This window comes from Adiantum capillus-veneris, chromosome 5, assembly GCF_014529385.1.
Source record: "Adiantum capillus-veneris isolate H3 chromosome 5, ASM1452938v2, whole genome shotgun sequence".
Classification (NCBI taxonomy): domain Eukaryota; kingdom Viridiplantae; phylum Streptophyta; class Polypodiopsida; order Polypodiales; family Pteridaceae; genus Adiantum; species Adiantum capillus-veneris.
In genome coordinates, this window is record NC_140935.1 from 40,790,765 (window position 1) to 40,811,720 (window position 20,956).

A 20,956-nucleotide genomic window follows, 5' to 3' on the forward strand; every position below is an offset into this window, starting at 1 on the left:
ACATCCCCCCATTAGTACAGGATGGAGCTAGATAGCTTGATGCATTCTCATGATTGTACTACCTTGAGCATATAGACATGCATATACCCCTAGAGATAGAGCTCCATCCCTCCTCAGATACTCCACTACCTACATTCAGTTCAGTTTTGTATCAGTTTTGTTTCATTTGTCTTTCCGATAGACGGATGACATACACACCATGTACATTTGATTTGTCTCATAGGCCGATTTCGGCCTGACATAGACGTTAAAAATCTTTCTTTCTTTCTTTCTCTCTCTCTCTCTCTTCAAACCATGCATGGGGAAGTTGCGCGCAAAACAGAATTGATGCAGGACAAGCGAAATACTATGAATTTGAGAACATGTGCAAGCAAAGTGTCACAAGGCGATGGGAAATCAAGTCTCTAGCATTTGATGTATGCGTGGTCCAAACAATACTTTACGGTGTAGAGGTATGGGGGGGGAGTATCCTCGCTAGCACTTGGAATGACATTGAAAAGATACAGAAAAAATTCCTATGTAGACACATGGGGATCAAAACTACCACCCCATACTCAGTGATGCTTTTGGAGACAAGCAAGAGACCCTTGGAAATGCAAGCCTTACAGAGGGTACACAGATACCTCATGAAAGTTAAGATGATGCCGGAGAGCCGTCTACCCCACATGGCATGGCAAGCCAGATGTAAACCGCAAAAGAATTACAAGAGTAAATTTCTCACATCCAGTCTCGTAGAAGACATACGGAAATGGTTCTCTAGATGGAATGTGGGAGACCATGTGGACATGCACATAGAGGAAGGCACTGAACATGAGCATGGGCTGAATTTTGACAGAAGCATACTTGAAGCCCTACACACTAGATGGAGTACAGCAGTACACAGGTCCAAATTTGAATACTACGGCAAACACATCAATACACAATATTGGGAGACCTACAAGACTGGGGACACCCAGATGCATATCAGGACACCTATGTCCCACCGGGCAAGACGGGCCATTACTTTGATGCGGACGCGATCACACATGCTCAAGATTGAAACGGGAGGGTGGCTGAATATTAAGGAAAATAGAAGGACATGCACACAATGCAATTTAAACAAAGCGGAAAGCGAGGCCCATGTCACCATCGAGTGCCCAGCATACGCACACATCCATGCTGATTTCCCACTGCTATTGCAAGGAGATGTCACCTTTGAGGAGCTTCTCTCTCGGACACACCCCTCCCCAGTAGCTTTAGGAATCTATTTTGCCAAAGTATTGGATCATCACACAACACTAACACACAAGAAAGCTGCTAGCCCACTACCCCCTCTACACACATGAGGGGAGCCTCTTGTAGATTTTATTTTTTTTGTGGTCCCATGGGTCATTTTGGCCCCCAGAGGACGTAAATACAACATCATCATCATCATCATCTCTCTCTCTCTCTCTCTCTCTCTCTCTCTCTCTCTCTCTCTCTCTCTCTCTCTCTCTCTCTCTCTCTCACACACACTGTTACATCCAGTTTACCGGGTACCTATTGTATCAGCTGCTACACCCACGTAGTTTTAGATTGTAGTAGTAGTAGTAGTATTTTGTTCCACTTCTAGTTCTTTTCTAGTTCTTTTGTACCCAGACATGGTATTAGATTCACTATTTTGTAACTGATTGGTCTCATAGGTCATTTTGGCCTTTTGAAGACGTTAATATAACATTTCATTTCATTTCTCTCTCTCTCTCTCTCTCTCTCTCTCTCTCTCTCTCTCTCTCTCTCTCTCTCTCTCTCTCTCTCTCTCTCTCTCTCTCTCTCTCTCTCTCTCTCTCTCTCTCTCTCTCTCTCTCTCCATGTTCGGCTATTACAATGAAGACCACAAACCTAGCTCAAAAGAAAACCACACAACTACCCCTTATACAGAGCTGTGAACGAGAACAGGTGAAAATGCTACATAAGGGGACCAAATACATGATTCTACAATTTTTCTTCCCTACATGTATAGGTGCAAATTTTGTTCACAACAGTAGGGACTTTCCATGTCTGAACTGAAAGCATTTAAAAAGTTCAGAAAATGATGTTACTTTTAAAGTGCAAGGTGTATATTTACAAATGCATGTTAAAGGACACATTCTAAATCCGGAGCATTAAGTTCAACTCTGCAAAATTTTGCAAGCAACACACACGCAGAATTACAAGAATATAAAACATTCTAAAGCAGAAGCATTGAGGTAAAATTTTCTGTTAATTATCACCAAGATTGTGATCCACATAAAACGTACAGAGTAGTTTTGCACCTTACTAGCATTTCCAAGATGTCGCTAAGGTGGAGTCTGCTTTCTGATGTTGAGGCCTCTCCTTCCCATGAGCATCCAATTTCGTGATTAACCTTGAAGTCTTCATATGGACCATTCGCAGCATCACTGCACATGGTGACATCTCACATACAAAGATGTACCTTATCCATTGATCTTTAGTAAAGTTTTGATCTACATCACCAAATGATGCTTATAAGTGCCATACACATCGTTGCCTGCTCAAAACCATAAAAGAAGTAAAAATGCCTTTTTACCTTTCCTTAATTTCCATTTCAGCTTTGAAAAGAACAAAAACACACGAAAATGAGCAATATGTGGAAACATTCTTTGATATATCATCGTTTTCTACAAATCTGAAGCAGAGCATAGAGAGCATCTAACACAAGTTTTCAGAGCACTAAGGAAACACAAAATGGTGATCAATGGCAAGAAGAAGGTTTTGTATGCGAGCAATACACTTCTTGGAGCATATGATATCTCGTGAGAGCGTTAGCATGGATCTGCCTGTGGTTGAGGCTTTTCGCAATTGGTTACCTTTGATGATGTACATAGTCTCTCGAGATTGTGTTATTGAAGGTTAATCAGATAGTTTACAAAGATTTCTTCATTGTGGCACTTCCTTACATAGAAAGGTGTATCATCCACTAGGGGGCCTAATGAGATTGCAACAATTGAGTGACTTAAGCAAAAGTTGACTATGGGGTTTCGTATAATCGATTTAGAGTTGCCCAGCAATGTTCGGACAAAAAAAAATTGAAGCTCCTTGATCAAAGAAAATGAGAGCCTTTTATCCCTTGACCTGCCGAAGACTGTACATAATTTGCTACACTCATCATGAGAAAGAGTCCCAATCATGTCCACACTCATCCCAACAAAAGGTTTCGTGCATGTAGACAGTGGTTGATTTGAAGCAAGAGGTAGTTTCCTCATCAGGGGACTAGAAGAAAAAGTATAACCACTCTAAAAGCAATGATACTACTAACACTCCCAGTAAGTTCAAACATTGCTTTAGTAGATTTGAGTAGTTGTAAGAGTGGCAAAAGAAGGCTTAGTGGTAGCTTTCTCTAATGCAAAGCAGAGTTTGCCTTCCACCATCGATATCTGAGGGCTTCATGATCCCCGAGTTCTTGCATAGTGGGCACTTTACTTCAAACAATAGATGTGAAGGTAGATCCTTGAATATTGACGTGTGAAGTGTTGTAGTATCTGCTTCGGATACATAGTTGGTTGGTTACATTTCTTAACAAAGCCAACTTCAAATTGTTGACAAGTCTTAGGCGCATTTGGTTGTGTAATCAATGCAATCCATTACATGGTTGATTGGTTGGTTAACAATTAGATAATTCTTGGCAAAGGCAACTTTCAATTATTGTCGAGTCCAATGTGTGTTTGGTTGTGCAATCAATGCAATCCGTGACTAAAAATGTAAGGCTTGATGGTGATCCTTAACACCCGAAAAGATATCAACCTTGACCGTGGAGCCTCCATCCTCAAAGGGTTTCTGATCCAACGAGCATGGATGGGCAACAGTAAGGATAGATCCAACGAGCATGGATGGGCAACAGTAAGGATAGAACCCAAGGTACATGAGAGGATATGCTCTGGAGAATCGATTGTAACTAGGTATTGGCATAGATGGATCAATAGTAGAAGCATGTTATTGAGAACAATCGCAAATGAGAAGTTTCATTAGCCATGGTGTGGAAAACTCCTCCCATAAGTGACGAACATTGAGGGAGGATATGTGAAAAACGAGACTAGAAGAAAGAAAAAATATAAGACTCCAAATGGTAGATCATGGAGTCTAATAAGCAACAATGCAATAGAAATGGATGGAATTGGTGGTAGGAAAATCAGTGGAACAATCTGCTACTATTAAGAGCTAGTAGTTTGTCATGGTAGAGTACAAGCTAATATGGCAAGATGGCTCTTGAAATCATCACCTTCCACCAAATGAGCATATTGTTCCAAGGAGATAGCACTTTGCAACTCACGTATCGAATCGACCAAATATTCCCAATCCATAGAATTTGAGGCACAAACTTCTTCATTTTTGTGATCCTGATGTAAGCCTAATGTTGTAGGACTGAACCCTGGCTACATCTTGCGGAATTGGTCGCTCCTTTTGTGAGAACAAGAGAAGTGCTAGACTTTAATACCATTGTAACTGACTGGCACTACTTTGACACACGGTAGATGTCACAAAGTGATGACATGGCATGTCCGACCAGACAAGCCCTAGTGAAACTAACAAACTTGATATTATAAGTTGTTCCAACTTATGGGGTCCCCGTCCGATGGGGCCCACTAGACATTAAATAAAGCAAGGACCAAATTTGTGTGGGTTGCTAAAGTGGCACAACGTAGGGATTTCCAAAAATTGTGGGGGATTGTTGACGTGGCAAAGCGTACGGATTTCCACAAATCGCAGCGCAATTTGCGCTAGCATCTTTTGGCACTAGAGAATTGGGACCAACTGCTTTTGGACTAGCAGCTTTTCATGTAACTACTTTTAGAAGGCCATGGCCCTATAAAAGAATTGCCAGGGTCGCTCTCTCTCATATTTTTCTTGGGAGCACTGCAGAGAGAGAGGACCCTCGGACATTGTACTTTGCAAAGCATATAAAATGAAATACCGAAAGGGGCGCCTAACTTTGGGGCCGATCTCTCTGGGTGCGGAACTATGTCGGGCGGTGTCACTCTCTCTTAGTTGTGATTCAGTATATTTTGTTATTTTCAGTTTCTCTCCCGTGTGATGTGTCAAATTCTCGACTTGGGGTGTCCAAGTTTGTTACAGTGTTATCAGAGCTCAGTCGATTTTTCCTTCTACAGAGAATCCGATCCCTTTTATCGCGACACACATGGATTCAATCGGCAAACCCCGTGGGGAGGAAATTGTTGCACCTAACCATTCACGTTCGAGTGAAAATAAGGAAGATTCAAATGGATGACGGCCACCTTCTGTCGACTCGAAAGGGGAGTACGGACCACCTCCACCCGCGGAGTATGAACGAATGGAGATGCAACATCAACAACAGGTTGATGCCTGTGCCCAACAGATGCTCCACTATTCACAAGATCCCAATATGCAATTTTTTTTATCAAGAACCCGATTGACGAAATGCATTCTCGATGGCACACGGCCATCAATTCACCTCTGAAGCAAGCCCTAAAGAAAACACATACGTTGGTTGCACCCACTCAGAGGATATATTCGGAGGATGAATTTGATGAAGCAGTCGAAAGGCGAGTCAGTCGACTATTGAAGACCAAGAAGCAGCCGAGGAGATAGAGTCGAGCAGCAGAATATCTTGGCTACTTGGATCGGAAATCTACTTTTGAGAATGCACGGAAGACAAAGAATTTCTAGTTCATCCTCATCCTCTTCTGACAGTTCACACAGTTCTTCCTCCTCCGACTCTAATGACGAGGACAGAAACGAAAGACTCAAAGGCACAACAAGAACAAGAAGAAGGCAAAGAAGAGCAGATCCCACCAGAGATCCCGGAAGTATTCTGACAGCTCGGATGAGGACACATATTCCTCTGAAAGTTCGGACTTCGATGAGCAGATGTTTTATAGCTTGGAATCATCTGTGGATGACCAAGGAAGATACATTAAACATTTACGGGCAGAGATTTTGGAATACTTTTCTACTGGCCTCTTCTTTCAAAAGGATCACCTTTAAGCAACAAATTGAGTGATTTTGTTGTGGTCTACCTAAAGAGATACGGGATTATTGTTTGTTGCAAAAGTCCGAGTCCATACAACAATCAATGGGGCATGCCAAACAAGGGTTTGCAATGCACGCGGGTACTCTTAAGTATCCCACTGATCAGCTCTTGATAGCAAGGACAGGACAGAATTCAAACAATAGTAACAAGAGAAGAGGAAAACTTCAAAAAAAGAAAACTTCAGGCCCTCGGTTGTCAGTAGGAGAACGAGCTGAGTTTTTCAAGGAGGATAAATGTTTCGGTTGTGGAGAACGGGGGCATGTGTTGGCCAAGTATCCACATAAGGCACCAGAGGGCAGCCAGAGGAAAAGCCAGAGAGTTCCAGAGCATCAGAAGAGTGTGCACGAAAAGAGAAGATGAAATCAGGACTCGTAACAGATTTTGTGGGGACAATCCAGATCTGACGGACGAGAGTACTGAACTTTGCAGTGCATGGGGAAAAGTGCGAGACCAAGAAGCCCTGATTTTCTTTGATGGAGGAGCCAAGGCCAACTTCGTTTCAGCCGAATTGGCAACTCAACTTGGAATTACACCAGAGGAAATGGGACCACCGGCAGAGGCAAGCACCCAGACAGAATGTTTCCATTACACCTGTCATTGGCAAACTACGGTTGCATTGTCAGGGGTATTTAGGGCACGAGGACTTTTACATCAAGCCTTTGGAAGGGTGTGACATTCTCAGAAATCCCTTCGTTCCACAAGAGCAGCACAGTGGTCGATTATAGGGCAAGAAAAGCCATCTTGAAGAATGAGAAGGGTAAAGAGATTGTACTTCATGTAAAATTGAAGGGCGAGTCTATCCCACTTGTATCAGCTTCAACCGTTTCCAAATTAATGAAATCCAATCTTTTTGTTTACTCGATCTTCTTGAAAGAATTAAATGATAATCAAAGGTCAAATATCTTCGACCTAGAAAAAGGAGGACAAGATTTTCTTTAAGCTCAGGCTAATTGTTTCTCTGAAGGCTTACCAAGGGAGTCACCTCCTTCGCGACCTGAAGATCACACGATTGACTTGATTCCAAGTAGTACACCAGCGAATCGACCACCTTACCTAGTTAGCCGAGCCCAAAATGAAGAAATAATGAACCAGGTGAAAGAGAGCTTCTTGAGAAGGGTCTCATCCAGCCCAATACTTCATCGTTCTGTTTGTGTTACTAGTTGTAAAGAAGATGAGAATATGCATTGACTATAGATCTTTTAACAAAATCACCATCAGGAACAGATTCCTTATTCCAAGGATCGATAATATACTAGACAAACTTCACGGTTCTACTCGCTTTAGCAGAATCGATCTGAAGAGTGGTTATCGTCAGATCCGAATTACTCCTGGGGATGTCTACAAAACAGCTTACAGGACATCTTTTGACTTGTAGAGTCTTTGGTGACACCATTTGGTCTCACGAATGCTCCGGCCACATTCAACCGCATGATGGATAGGATTTTTAGAGTATAGATCATTTGTAAGCACTTTTTTTGACGACGACATCGTTTTCTCCAAGATTAAGGCAGAGCACAGACACCATATGTTACAGGTCTTCCAAGCATTGCGGCAACATCGATTGGTAGTAAATGGACAAAAGAGCGAGTTTTTCTTGCCAAAGATACACTTCTTGGGACACATCGTCTAAGCAGGTCTAAAGATGGGCCCGACCAAGGTTGAGACCATTCGTGATTGGCCAGATTTGAAAAATGTTCATGAGGTTCGAAGTTTTTTGGGTTACTATCAGACGGTTCATTCGAAATTTTGTAGAGATAGCTTCTCCATTGCATGTGTTGACTCAGAAAGGGGTTCCTTTTACTTGAGGACCGTCGGAGAAGTTGACAACGGGTTCAGTGTTGGCTTTGCCAGACTCGCAAAAGCCCTTTGACGTTCACTGTGATGCTTGTGGTCGCAGTTTGGGAGCAATCTTTGATGCAAGAGGGCCATGTTATAGATTACGAGAGTAGAATGTTTTCACATCCTAAACGGGTTGGACAGATTTATGAGAAAGATCTTTTGGCAATTATCCATGCTCTTACACAATGGCAACATTTCCTACTCGAAGCAGACTTTACTTTGTTCACCGATCATCAAAGTTTACGCTACTTCCTGTCTCATAACAGCTCTCGGAAAAGCAACTGCAGTGGGCTAATATCCTGTCACACTTTCACTTCCAGATCGTCCATGTGCACGGACAGAAGAATTTATTGGCCGACGCGTTGTCTCATAAGCCATTGGTGTTGGCTATGTCAACGATTCATCATAGAAGCTTCAAGGATATGGTAGATCAGTACGCCACCGATCCTGATTTTGCAGACATCCTTAACCGGTTACAAAGTGGAGAGACAATTGCAAGCTATTCCATACAGGAAGGCTATATGATGCGGAAAACGATGTTGTGTGTTACGTAACCTTTGAGGGAAACGGTTTTGACAGTGCCATTGTCCACCTTTTTCGGGTCACCGCAGCATAGATACCACCTTGAAAGGTGTCGAGCGTTATTTCTATTGGTCGAGGCTCAAAAAGGATGTGGACGAGTTTTGTTCGCAATTGTTTAGTATGCCAAGAGGTCAAGTTTGACAGGCATAAGGCACCAAGACTTCTACAGCCTTTACCCATACCTTCTCGACCATGGGAAAGCATAGCTATGGACTTTATTTTTTCTCTACCCAAGACTCACAGTGGGCATAATAGCATTTGGACAGTCATCGACAAATTCAGTAAGCACGCTCACTTCATTCCGTGAAGAAGATAGTTAAGCCCGATCATTTGGCAAAATTGTTTGTCTCACAAATTTTCCAATTATATGGTATGCCCGAGTCCATTGTCTTGGACAGAGATCCCCGATTCACTAGTTTGTTTTGAAGGGCACACAGTTGTAGTTCTCATTCTATTCCACCAAGAGATAGACGGGCAATCTGAGATAGCCAATTCAGTGGTTTTCGATTTGTTGAAGTCTTATATTTCGGATCAAAAGACTCAATGGGAAAAATATTTGCCCTTGGTGGAGTTTGCCTACAACAACACAGTTCATTCGTCGACGGTGCTAAGAAGGTTCCACCGTTTCTAAGCACCAAAGATAAGATTTTTGAAGCAGATCTGTACACTTGAGATCTGGACACTGCTTTTGCCAAGGTGCATGAGGCTCTTGAGAAGTCCCAAGCACTGCATAAGAAGGCACCAGACAAGCATCAACGAGACTTGCAACTGAAGGAGAATGATTGGGTGCTTTTACGGTTTGAGAAGGCACACCTAAGGAAACGAAAGGGTAAGGAGCGGCTTTTCCCAAAGCTAAGTATGGCCCTTTCCAGATTCAAGAAAAGATCAATGATGTATCCTTCAGATTGAAGTTGCCAGATACTTGGAAGATTCACAATGTATTTCATGTTAGTCTGTTGCAACCTTTCAGAGATGAGGTGCCAGTTGACAAGGAGCCTAAGGAGCAACCTAAAGTGGAAGAGACCGAGGAGATTCTCGTTCCAGAACAAATATTGGCTCACAAGGAAAGGAAAGAGAAAGGTAAAGTGATACGGCGATTCTTAGTTAAGTTCAAGAACTATCCGACATTGGATGCGAAGTGGATGGAGGAGGACCTAGCAGATACTCCTCAGATATTGGAGCTTTACCTTGAGGCTTTTGGACTAGCTTCGACTACAAGAGTTCCCGAGGATCAACGGTTTAATCTGGTGCAACCAAGACTCCACAAGAGGGGAGTTACTCCGCTCCTTTGTCACAGATTACCTAGATGGATTAAAGTCACCGACTTCCTTTGGATTTCAGGGATACTGATGAGGCTGACTGTATTCTGTTGTATGATTTTATGAAAGTACTTCAAAATGGAAATTCCCAAAATGAATTTGTTCTATTTGCCCTCTCGTATAAGTAGTGTTTGAGTGCATGTTTGAAAGACGAAAGGACTGCAGCATTTCGGTCTTGTTTTCCGAAGAAATGAGATGGACATGATAGTAACAAGATTAAGTCAATCAAGACATCCGCGAGAGATCAGAGACAGATCTAGATGTGATTGCTAACTAAATACGCTACAGTAGATCATAATTTTCATCCAAGATCTCGACGGGGGTAGTGATGTGATTGTGATATGAATGTTCACAATGACTGTCGTCTTTGAGCAAGTGTTGGATATGTGGTGTATAGTGCGTCAGTACTTAGAGTCAGTGTCTACTGAGCTAGTTTCTGGCTTGTCGGTTTTGCAAGCGTAATGGAGGGGGGGGGTATATGTCACAAGTGATAAGCATGTCCGACCAGACAAACCCTAGTGAAATTGACAAATTTGATATTATAAGTTGTTCCAACTTATGGGATCGCCGTATGATGGGCGCCAGGGGACACTAAACAAAGCAAGGACCCAATTTGCGTGGGCTGCTGACGTGGCACAACGTATGGATTTCCGCAAGTTGCAACGCAATTTGCACTGGCAGCTTTTGGCGCTAGAGAATTGGGACCAGCTGCTTTTGGACTAGCAGCTTTTCATGTAACTACTTTTAGAAGGACATGGCCCCATAAAAGAGTTACAAGGGCCTCTCTCCCTCAGATTTTGCTTGGGAGCACTGCGAGAGAGAGGACCCTCGGACATTGTACTTTGCCAAGCATTAATATAAAAGAAATACCAAAAGGAACGCCAAACTTTGGGGCCAACCTCTCTGGGCACAAAACTACACCGAGTCGTGTCGCTCTCTCTCATTTGTGATTAAGTATATTAAGTTGTTTTCAGTTTCTCTCACGTGTGTTGTATCATATTCTCGACTTGGGTGTCCAAGTCTATTACAGTGGAGACTAAACAAACTTCAAACACCACTCGGAACTGCAAAATACTGAACCAAAATAACAATTGCAAGAGACAAGTAAGAGGCAGAGTTTTCTTGGAGATGATTGACCCCAAATGTAGGCATCCCTAGTGATATTTCTTTTCCAATCAAACTCGGTTTCTATCAACAAAAAAGTAAAAGTCAATCTTTTGTCTATGATGATCTCTTAGTTGGTTACCGGCTCTCACCAATAACCGTAAGCGGAACGGCCATCGGCAAGGCGGATCATCTTACGTCCCGGGATTGAGACCTGAGAGATTAATGTGTTTGAAGTAATTTTCCTAGATTTGAGGAGGAAGGTCTTCTTTGCGGCTCTGTCCGGCCTTGTGGGACTTCCGTGTGTGGATCTTGAGCGGTGCCCGTAGCCACTACACTAATGTGCCAAGGTTATGAGGGCGCCCTTTTATGGGTTGTCTCTCCTCATTCCCATTTCTATGGGTAATAGATAGCATATGGCGAAATGTTGATCGGGGTGCGGTGCTAAATTTCAGCCACGGTGACTCGTGGCTATGTTTTCATTTGAAGGACTTTCTTCTTGTGCTTTTGCATCCAAAGAGGGCTGCTGGTGGGACGATTCTTTCGTAAACCTCGTTGATCTGCATTTTTTCATCCGGAAGAGATCGGGGAAGTGTTATATTGCATTTTCAGCCAGCCAGCAAGAGGAAGTTGATCGGCAAAGTGCTATTGCTTGTACATCTATGTTTTGAGGGCAAGGGGGGGCTCCTATGCAGCAGTTTCAGCTCATACTAAAGGTGATACCCCTACGTTTTCAGCCAGCCAGCAAGAGGGAGTTGATCGGAAAAGTGGGGCAGGCTGTATTGACGGTCATTTCAGCCCAATGTACCTCTCCCTTGTGACAGGAGGTTATCTGCGGGCCAATGCCCATGACTATCGAATTCTTAAGTTGGGAGATGTGCAACAGCTTCACCAAGAAACTAAGCCTCTTGATAGCTCAGTCAAAAAAATGCCTTTAAATGAATTGAATACTTAAGGCCTCACGAGTAATATGTAAAGACACAAGAACCTCTACATAGGCTCATAAGTTTCTGAGTGCTCCCTCTATCTACCATGCAGGCGTTTTGAAGAAGGCACCCTCACCCTCCATCTGCTAGCGTTGCCCCTCTCTAGATGCAACCCATCCTTTTGGTAGCGTCTTGCTAAATTCCAAGAGGTGAAAGGATGCGTACATGCCAATCATCTTAAACGTACAAAGTGATTATCTGTGAAATCTTGATGGGAATACAATTTGTAAAAATATGGTTTGGTGGTACAAAAAAAGGGTCCTTTACAGTAGCTTAAACAAATTTTTGTGATACACTTTATCCAGGTCACATGAGAAACTACCGATTGTATTAGACATCATTTGGTACTAATGGATAGAACTGTGAAAGAAACCTAGAAGAATGTATGACAAGTTTTAACTCAAACTACAACTTTTTTACAAGTCCTCACTTTCTCATTAGTAGAGAAAAAATTGGTCTGTTTTTTGTACCACCAAACGATAATTTGAGATAATTTTGCACTTTCCAAAGAGCATGCTAACAAAACAAAAATAAAAACAAAAAAATTAACAAGTAAAGAGAAGGTAGATGAGGTGTCACAAAGCATGGGAAAACAAGGTGAAGGGTCACATTCAGAATACCATGGGTTCTCTTGGTTTTCTAGTTTTTTTGGCTTGGACAGTTGCTTTCTTTTAGCTTTAAACACCAACTAAAAATTTGAGCTTTTAGAATTGTTGTCTGCAGTGATATGTGGTCAATACAGTGTGGGGGGCCTTGAGACTCAAGAGGGTTTGTTGGGAGCACACCAGTGAGTCTTTCTCCTCTCTCTATCTCTCTGCATCTCTACCTTATCTCTCTGACACTCTCTCTCAAGTATCTAAAAAGAAGCATCACTAACGCAAGGAAAAACAAAGGATTGTGAAGTGTGAATTCTCAATTCTACCTATTCTCTCAATTACGCTGCATCTGAAATTTGGCAGGTGGTCGCTCTCTCTCTCTCTCTCTCTCTCTCTCTCTCTCTCTCTCTCTCTCTCTCTCTCTCTCTCTCTCTCTCTCTCTCTCTCTCTCTCTCTCTCTCTCGTAGCGTTTTCCAGTTCCAAGTCACAGTTCACCATCCCATCTGCAGCTTCACATAGCTTTATCGGCAGCCATCTATGCCCGCACTCTTTCTAGGCCACTTCCGTTGCCCATTATTGGCACCATCATCTGTTGCATTTTCTGCATTGCTCTTGCAGCAAATTTTATTACATTTTCAGCGTTGCAAATCTGCACTTTTGCAGCCAGCATTCAGCCTAAAATCCTCTCACATCAAGTGTGCAAATCACCCCCAGATGTTCGTCGCACAGGCCATCTACAGTCCACATAGAGCCAAATTACGAAGGTGCATCAAATCAGCCTCCGTGCTTCATTCCAAAGAGTTATCACGACTACATCATCCACTCAAGTCGGGTCAAGGTCTTGCATTGAGGCATTGCATTGGTGTGCATTCCATTTAAGCAAATTAAAGCGACACCACATTGGTAACAGTGTAGGGGGACCCTTGAGAGGGTTGGTTGGCAGCCCACGAGTGCGTCTCTCTCTCTCTCTCTCTCTCTCTCTCTCTTTAAGGGGAATGCTCGAACTTGGTGGTCCACGCTTCTATTAAGCAACACTGGCTGAAATTCAAGAGGCTTTTTATTTCTTCTTGGCTGACTCGAGAGTATGAACACGATATACGAACTGCTTGGACCCATCTTCGGATGACCAAGAAAGATACAGTGGACGCTTATTGCGAGAGATTCTGGAGCTCTTTTCTACCCGCCTCTTCATTTAAGAAGATCTCGTTCAAGGAGCAGATTGAGCGGTTTACCTTGGGTCTTCCTACAGAGATCCGAGATCATTGCTTGGAATAGAAGTCAGCTTCTATTCAGGAGTTGATGAGTCATGCGAAACGGGGTTTTGCCATTCACTCTGGCAGTCTGACTTACCCCACCGATGAGATCATGACACAAAGAGCTGAACAGACTTCAATAAATGAAAGTAGAAAGAGAAAGAGCAACTCAGAAAAGAAAGATACACGACCCAAGCTTACTCCTCAGGAGCGAGCTCGCTTCATCAGGGAAGGGAAGTGTTTTGGATGCGGGGAAGCTCGAAATATCTCCGCGAAGTGCCCTAAAAAGGCACAGAAAGGACAGAACGACAAGGACGACGAAAGACCTGAGAGTTCGAGAGCAACTGAGGAACATGGAAGAAAAGGCAAGATGAAAACATGACTGGTTCCAGATTGCATGGGTATCAATCCGAGCACGTTGGACGAGAGTACAGAACTTTGTCGAGCTTGGGGCCAAGTGAAAGACCAAGAAGCCATGATCTTCTTTGATGGAGGAGCCAAGGCTGACTTCATTTCACCGGAATTGGCAGCGCGGCTTGAGATCACTCCCGATCGAATGGGACCACTTGCGGAGGCAGTTCTAGCAGCACCCGGTAAAGACGTAGTCATTACACCTATCATTGGCAAACTTCGGTTGCATTGCCAAGGGTATTTGGGGCACGAGGATTTTTACATAATGCCTTTGGAAGGTTGTGATGTCCTCTTGGGAATTCCCTGGTACCACAAGAACAATGCCGTGGTCGACTATCGGACAAGGAAAGCGACATTGACTACAAAGAAGGGCAGAACAATTATACTTGATATTAAACTTAAGGGCGAGTCTGTCCCTATTGTATTGGCTTCGGCCGTTTCAAAATTAATGAAATCCAGTTTGTTTGTTTACTCGATCTTTATGAAAGAGTTGAGTGATGAGGATAGGACAAATATGTCTGAACTTAATAAAGAACGCCAAGATTTTCTCCAGTCTCATGCCGACTGCTTCTCAAAGGGCCTGCCAAGTGAGTTACCACCTGCTCGTCCTGAAGATCGTACCATTGATCTGGTTCCTGGAAGCACACCACCGAACTGGCCACCTTACCGTGTGAGCCGAGCACAGAATGAAGAGATTATGAACCAAGTGAAAGACCTATTGGAAAAGGGTCTTGTCCACCCTAGTACTTCACCGTATTGCTCTCCAGTGTTGTTGGTTTTGAAGAAAGACGGATCTTGGAGAATGTGCATCGATTATAGAGCTCTCAACAAAATCGTCGTCAAGAACAGATTTTCGATTCCTAGGATCGATGATATACTCGACAGATTACAAGGATCCTCGTGTTTTAGCAAGATTGATTGAAGAGTGGATATCATCAGATCAGAATCGCGTCGGGAGACGTCTACAAGACAGCTTTCGGACGACTTTTGGGTTATTTGAGTTTTTGGTGATGCCTTTTGGCTTAACCAATGCTCCTGCGACATTTAACCGGATGATGGACAGGATTTTTTGAGAGTACAAGCTATTTGTTGGCACTTTCTTTGACGATATCATTGTTTTCTCCAAGAATGAGGCAGAACATAGAGATCATCTACTTCAGGTCTTTCAGGCATTACGAGATCACAAGTTAGTGATTAATGCGAAGAAAAAGTGAATTTTTCCTACTAGAGATACACTTTTTGGGACACATCGTGTCAACAGCAGAAGTGCAAATGGATCTAGCCAAGATAGAGACTATCCATATTGGCCCGAATTGAAGAATGTCCATGAAGTTAGAAGCTTCTTGGGACTGAGTTCTTACTACAGGCGGTTCATTCGAAAGTTTGCAGAGGTTGCTTCCAATTTGCATATCTTGACACAGAAAGGAGTCTTTTTCTCGGGGAGACCCACAGAAGTGACTGCCTTTCAGACTTTGAAAGAAAATTGACTACGAGACCATTTTTGACTTTGGCTGACTTGCAGAAGTCATTTGAAGTATATTGTGATGCTTGTGGTCGTAGTCTAGGTGCGGTCTTAATGCAAGAAGGCCATGTCATTGCTTACGAGAGCCGATTGTTCTCAAGGCCGGAAATCACAGCACAGATTTATGAGAAAGAGCTTTTGGCGGTTATCCATGCTCTTACTCAGTGGCGGCATTACCTACTTGGAGCGGATTTTACTGTCTTTACAGACCATCAGAGTTTACCCTACTTCTTGTCACAGAAGCAGCTTTCGGAAAAGCAGATGTGGTGGGCGAACATCTTGTCACAGTTTCACTTCCAGATTGTCCATGTTTAGGGAAAGAAGAGTGCGGTGGTAGATGCTTTGTCTCGGAAGCCGTTGGTTCTGGGTATTTCCGCGATACATCACAGGAGCTTCAAGGATATGGTTGACCAGTATTGCCACAGATCCAGATTTTGCAGATGTTTTCACACGGATACGAGATGGAGACAGTAGCAAGATATTCCATTCAGGATGGCTACTTGATGAGGAAAACCATGTTGTGCCTTACACAACAGTTGAGGGAAAAGGTTATGATTGAATGCCATTGTCCACCTTTTACAGGTTACCGCGGCATTGCTACCACCGTGAAAGGGATAGAGAGATCCTTCTTTTGGCCGAGACTCAAGAAGGATGTGGAAGAGTTTGTGCGCAGGTGCTTGGTATGCCAAAAGGTCAAGTTGACAGGCATAAAGCACAGGGATTGTTACAGCCTTTGCCCATACCCACCCGCCCTTGGGAAAGTATTGCAATGGATTTCATTTTTTATCTCCCGAGAACACAGAGTGGTCACGATGGTATCTGGACTGTTATTGACAGATTTAGCAAGCAGGCTCATTTCATTCCAGTGAAGAAAACAGTCAAGCCGGATCACTTAGCGAGACTGTTTGTGGCCCAGATCAAATTACATGGCATGTCTGAGACGATTGTCTCCGACAGAGACCCCATATTTACGAGTTTGTTTTGGAAGGCAATTTGGGAGAACATTGGCACGCAGTTGCAGTTCTCGTCTTCTTTCTACGCGCAGACTGACGGGCAATCTGAGATTGCCAATTCAATGGTTTTAGATTTATTGAAGTCTTATATCTCGGATCAAAAGACTCAATGGGAAAAGTGTAACAAACTACTGACGTGTCAAAGCCTAAAGAATGGAGCCAACTTACAAATGTGGCCGAGGGGCCTAAACCCTAATTTCTGCCAGAAACCCTAACTCCTAAAACCCTAATTTTGGAAACCCTAACCTTAAGGGCAGCAAGGAGATTTCCAAAAATTGCGTTGGTTGATGACGTGGCAAGCTGTACGGATTTCCGTGATTTACGCTGGCAACTTTTTGGCTTTGCTTTTGGACCGGATGCTTTTAAATTTGAAGGCTTTTCACTGTAATTGCTTTTTAGGCCAAGGGCCTTTAAATATGAGGTTAGGGCTCATTCTCTGGCATGCTTCCTGGAGGTGCAGAGTCTGGAGTACCGGCTTGTACTATGTTGATGCAATATAAAGAAATATCGAAAGGGGCACCAAGGTTTGGGGCCAATACTCTCTGGGGTGGAATTCCACCACTCCATGTCGCGTGTCGTCTCTCTCTCTTTCAGTTCAGTTGTTATTGAAGTGCTAAAAGCGTGTTCAATCTGTTCTTTTCTATTGGCACGTGGTGCCCGCCTTGTGACAAAAAGTATCTACCTTTGGTGGAATTTGCCTACAATAACACAATACACCCTTCGACAGGGAAGGTGCCATTTGAGATTGTTGAAGGTGTTGTGAAGGTTCCACCCTTCCTAAGCACGAAAGATAAGACTTTTGAAGCTGATGAGTATACGCACGACTTAGACACGGCTTTTGCCAAGGTCCGCGAGGCTTTGCAAAAATCTCAAGAACGACAGAAAAAGGCAGCGGATCGCCATCGTCGCGATTTGAAATTGAAGGAGGATGATTGGGTGCTCTTACGCTTTGAGAAGGCACGCCTGAGAAAGAAGAAGGAAAAGGAGAGGCTTTTTCCAAAGCTTGGTATGAGATACTACGGACCTTTCCGGATCTCCAGAAAGATCAGTGATGTCTCCTTCCGACTGAAACTGCCTGGCACAATGCGTTTCATGTGAGTCTCTTGAAAACTTTTAAAGGTGATGTGCCTGACAATGGGAAGCCTGACGAGCAACCCGAAGTGGAGGAAAACGAGGAGATCCTTGTTCCTGAATAAATTTTGGCACATAGGACACAAAGAATAAGGGTAAAGTAAGAAGGCGGTTCTTGGTTAAATTCAAGAACTATCCTGCATTGGATGCGAAGTGGATGGAGGAGGAGGACCTAGCAGATACTCCTCAGATCGTGAACCTCTACCTTGAAGCTTTTGATTTAGCATAGTCTATTCCAAATGGAACCCAGAATTCAGCTTGGCCGCAGATCTGGTGCAGTGGGATGCACAAGAGGGGAGTTACTCCGCTCCTTTGTCAACAGATGCCTTGATTCTAGAATACTAGAAGTCACTGATGTCTCTTTGAGCTTCAGGGATACTGAGAGCTGACAGTATTCTGCTGTATGATTACATGAAATGGAATTCCTGAATATGAAACTGATTTATTCTTGACTTGTTTTTAAAGTGCAGGAACTGATAGACGAAATGACTTCAATATTTTGGTCTAATTGATCTCGAAGAGACATGGTTGCAATAGGGGTTAGTCAATCGGACATCTATGAGGTCCAAGCTGGATCTAGATGCGATTGCTAACTGCACTCCCGATATATCATGGTCTAAGATCCGAATGAATGTTGAATGTCATGTGATGTCCTGTGATGTCGTGTGTCACAAGGCGGGCACCACGTGCCAATAGAAAACAACAGACTGAACAACTTTAAGCACTTCAAATAACAACTGAACTGAAATGGAGAGAGAGACGACACGCGACACGGAGTAGCGGAATTCCACCCCAGAGAGTATTGGCCCCAAACCTTGGCGCCCCTTTCGGTATTTCTTTATATTGCATCAACACAGTACAAGCCGGTACTCCAGACTCTGCACCTTCGTACTGAAGCATGCCAGAGAATGAGCCCTAGCCTCATATTTAAAGGCCCTTGGCCTGAAAAGCAGTTATAGTAAAAAGCCTTTAAAACTCAAAAGCTTCTGGTTCAAAAGCAAAGCCAAAAAGCTGCCAGCGTAAATCATGGAAATCCGTACAGCCTGCCACGTCGCAAAACGCAGAAATCTGTCCTTAGGGTTAGGGTTAGGGTTAGGGTTTCCAGAATTAGGGTTCAGCAGTTAAGGTTTCTGGCAGAAATTAGGGTTTGCAGGTTTTAGGGTTAGGGTTTCCAGAATTAGGGTTCAGCAGTTAGGGTTTCTGGCAGAAATTAGGGTTTGCAGGTTTTAGGGTTAGGGTTTTCAGAATTAGGGTTTGCAGGTTTTAGGGTTAGGGTTTCAACAGTTAGGGTTTTTGGCAAAAATTAGGGTTAGGGTTTCTGCTCTCGGTCAACCACGTCATCACTCTTTGACACTTCTTCTGTTGCTTGTTCCATTTAGAGTTTAGGCCCCTCGGCCGGTAGCTCCGTTCTTCAGTAGGTCGACACGTCAGCAGTTTGTTACATCTCCCCTTCTTGAAAGAGAATAATCGTCCGCGATTACAGCATACCTACAAAACAACTCAAGTTAGTTCAAAAATTTCCGAGGGTCATTCCGAGGGACAATCAATTTGCTCTTTTTATTAAGGAGTTAGCTTCTCCTTTCTGCTCTTTTGATCAAGGAGTTAGCTGCTCCTATCGGCTGTTTTGATCAAGGAGTTAGCTTCTCCTTTCGTCCAGATCGGAACTCTTGATATTCCGGCGTAGTAAAATTAGCCATCACACCCAGACCGTACTGATCTTCCTCGAGTGTCTTGATGCACTAAAATTACATACCCAGGCAATCTCATCCAATTAGGAATATTCAATGGTTGGCACATCACAATGCAACACAAATGCTCACATATGCATGTTACAGGACATAAAAACATAAAGCCGCCGATGAACACTCCTCCCGCATAACCTAACAAGGTCCGGGCCGGGAGATATTCAACGACTCCCTCATCACTCCTCCCGCATAACCTAGAAAGGTCCGGGCCGGGAGATATAGAGGCCTTTTACAACCAAACGCCCCCCAGACCGCAGCCTGCGTCGTTTGGAGGTGCTGAGAGTAACCACTGCTCAGACTTCTTAATACTCCTCCCGCATAACCATCCAGGTCCGGGCCGAGAGTCACACCAACAATTATTTTACAAGCATACAACCAAACGCTCCCCACGCATCGGCCTGCGTCGTTTGGAGGTTTTCAAACATACAACGAAACGCTCCCCAAGCATCGGCCTGCGTCGTTCCGAGGTTCAAACAATACCAAAACAGTATTTCTCACTTCTCCACCCGGGAGTAAAATCACCAATCATTGAAACCAGTATCAAACCAGAGTCAAACAATTCAAATCGGCACCAAAACAGGTTCAAAACAGATATCATCCATTTCAAACAAATTCCAAACAGGATCACCAAACAAGATCAAAGAGAACTTAAACTTAAAAAGCAATCTCGACATCAATCGAGCTCGAAAAGTCGACTGACTTTCCATCTTGAAACCTGCACCAAAAATTAGGGTTAGGTTCCTTCCATGAGGTCGTAGCCGAGCACAACATGGTCCATCAACTCTTGGACAGACGGTGTTTCTTTGGCGGCGATGGTAGTCCCAAGAGATAGCAATCACACTGAACCTCCAAGGTCATCTGCTCGTGAAGAGACATCTATTGAGAGATGTCGAGAAATTTCAATTTATAATCTGCTAGGGTTTCCATGGCAAGCATTTCAGGATACCCCACTTTGCCAGAAGTTGCACTCCGAAGGAAGATGTCATAAACCATACAACTTCGGGCAAAAATTTTCTTGAAAGCTTGCCAAGTACTTGGAGTATGCTGCTTGGTAGCTGTAGAAATCAACACCTGCATAGCACTGCTTCTGAGAAAAACAGTGACTTGAAACAAATCTGGATCCTTCTCTTGCAAGTGATCTTAATTGGCTTATGCCCTGTAAGACACTGCGGTGAAGACGGGAGCGCGCCCGATGCGCGATGAAGTCCGGGTTGGAGGAGTGGCTAATAAGTCCGGGTTGGAGGGCGCAGATATCCTCGAATAAAGCTGTCTGCTCTTTAATAAGTCCGGGTTGGAGGGCGAAGATATCCTCGAATAAACCTCTGTCTGCTCTTTTGTAGGACCGGTATGCTTTCAAAAAAGCACACGCCTGATGCTCTGATACCACTGTCACAAGGCGGGCACCACGTGCCAATAGAAAACAACAGACT

At 43.6% G+C, this 20,956-nt stretch overlaps 1 protein-coding gene across 8 annotated transcripts in view; it reads right to left on the reverse strand.

The window, feature by feature from the left end:
* Positions 1 to 20,956, reverse strand: part of LOC147457189 (uncharacterized) — an 83,172-nt gene that overhangs the window by 44,547 nt on the left and 17,669 nt on the right. For 3 of the 8 annotated variants that reach the window (XM_086512157.1, XM_086512153.1, XM_086512155.1), the window contains one exon: positions 2,271 to 2,462. In XM_086512157.1, coding sequence (XP_086368283.1) covers positions 2,271 to 2,404 — 134 coding nt within the window. In that variant the 5' untranslated portion in view covers positions 2,405 to 2,462. Of the gene's footprint in view, positions 1 to 2,270; positions 2,507 to 2,545; positions 11,057 to 20,956 lie in introns of those variants that run through there. The other 5 variants (XM_086512154.1, XM_086512158.1, XM_086512156.1 and 2 more) reach the window with 5 other exon arrangements.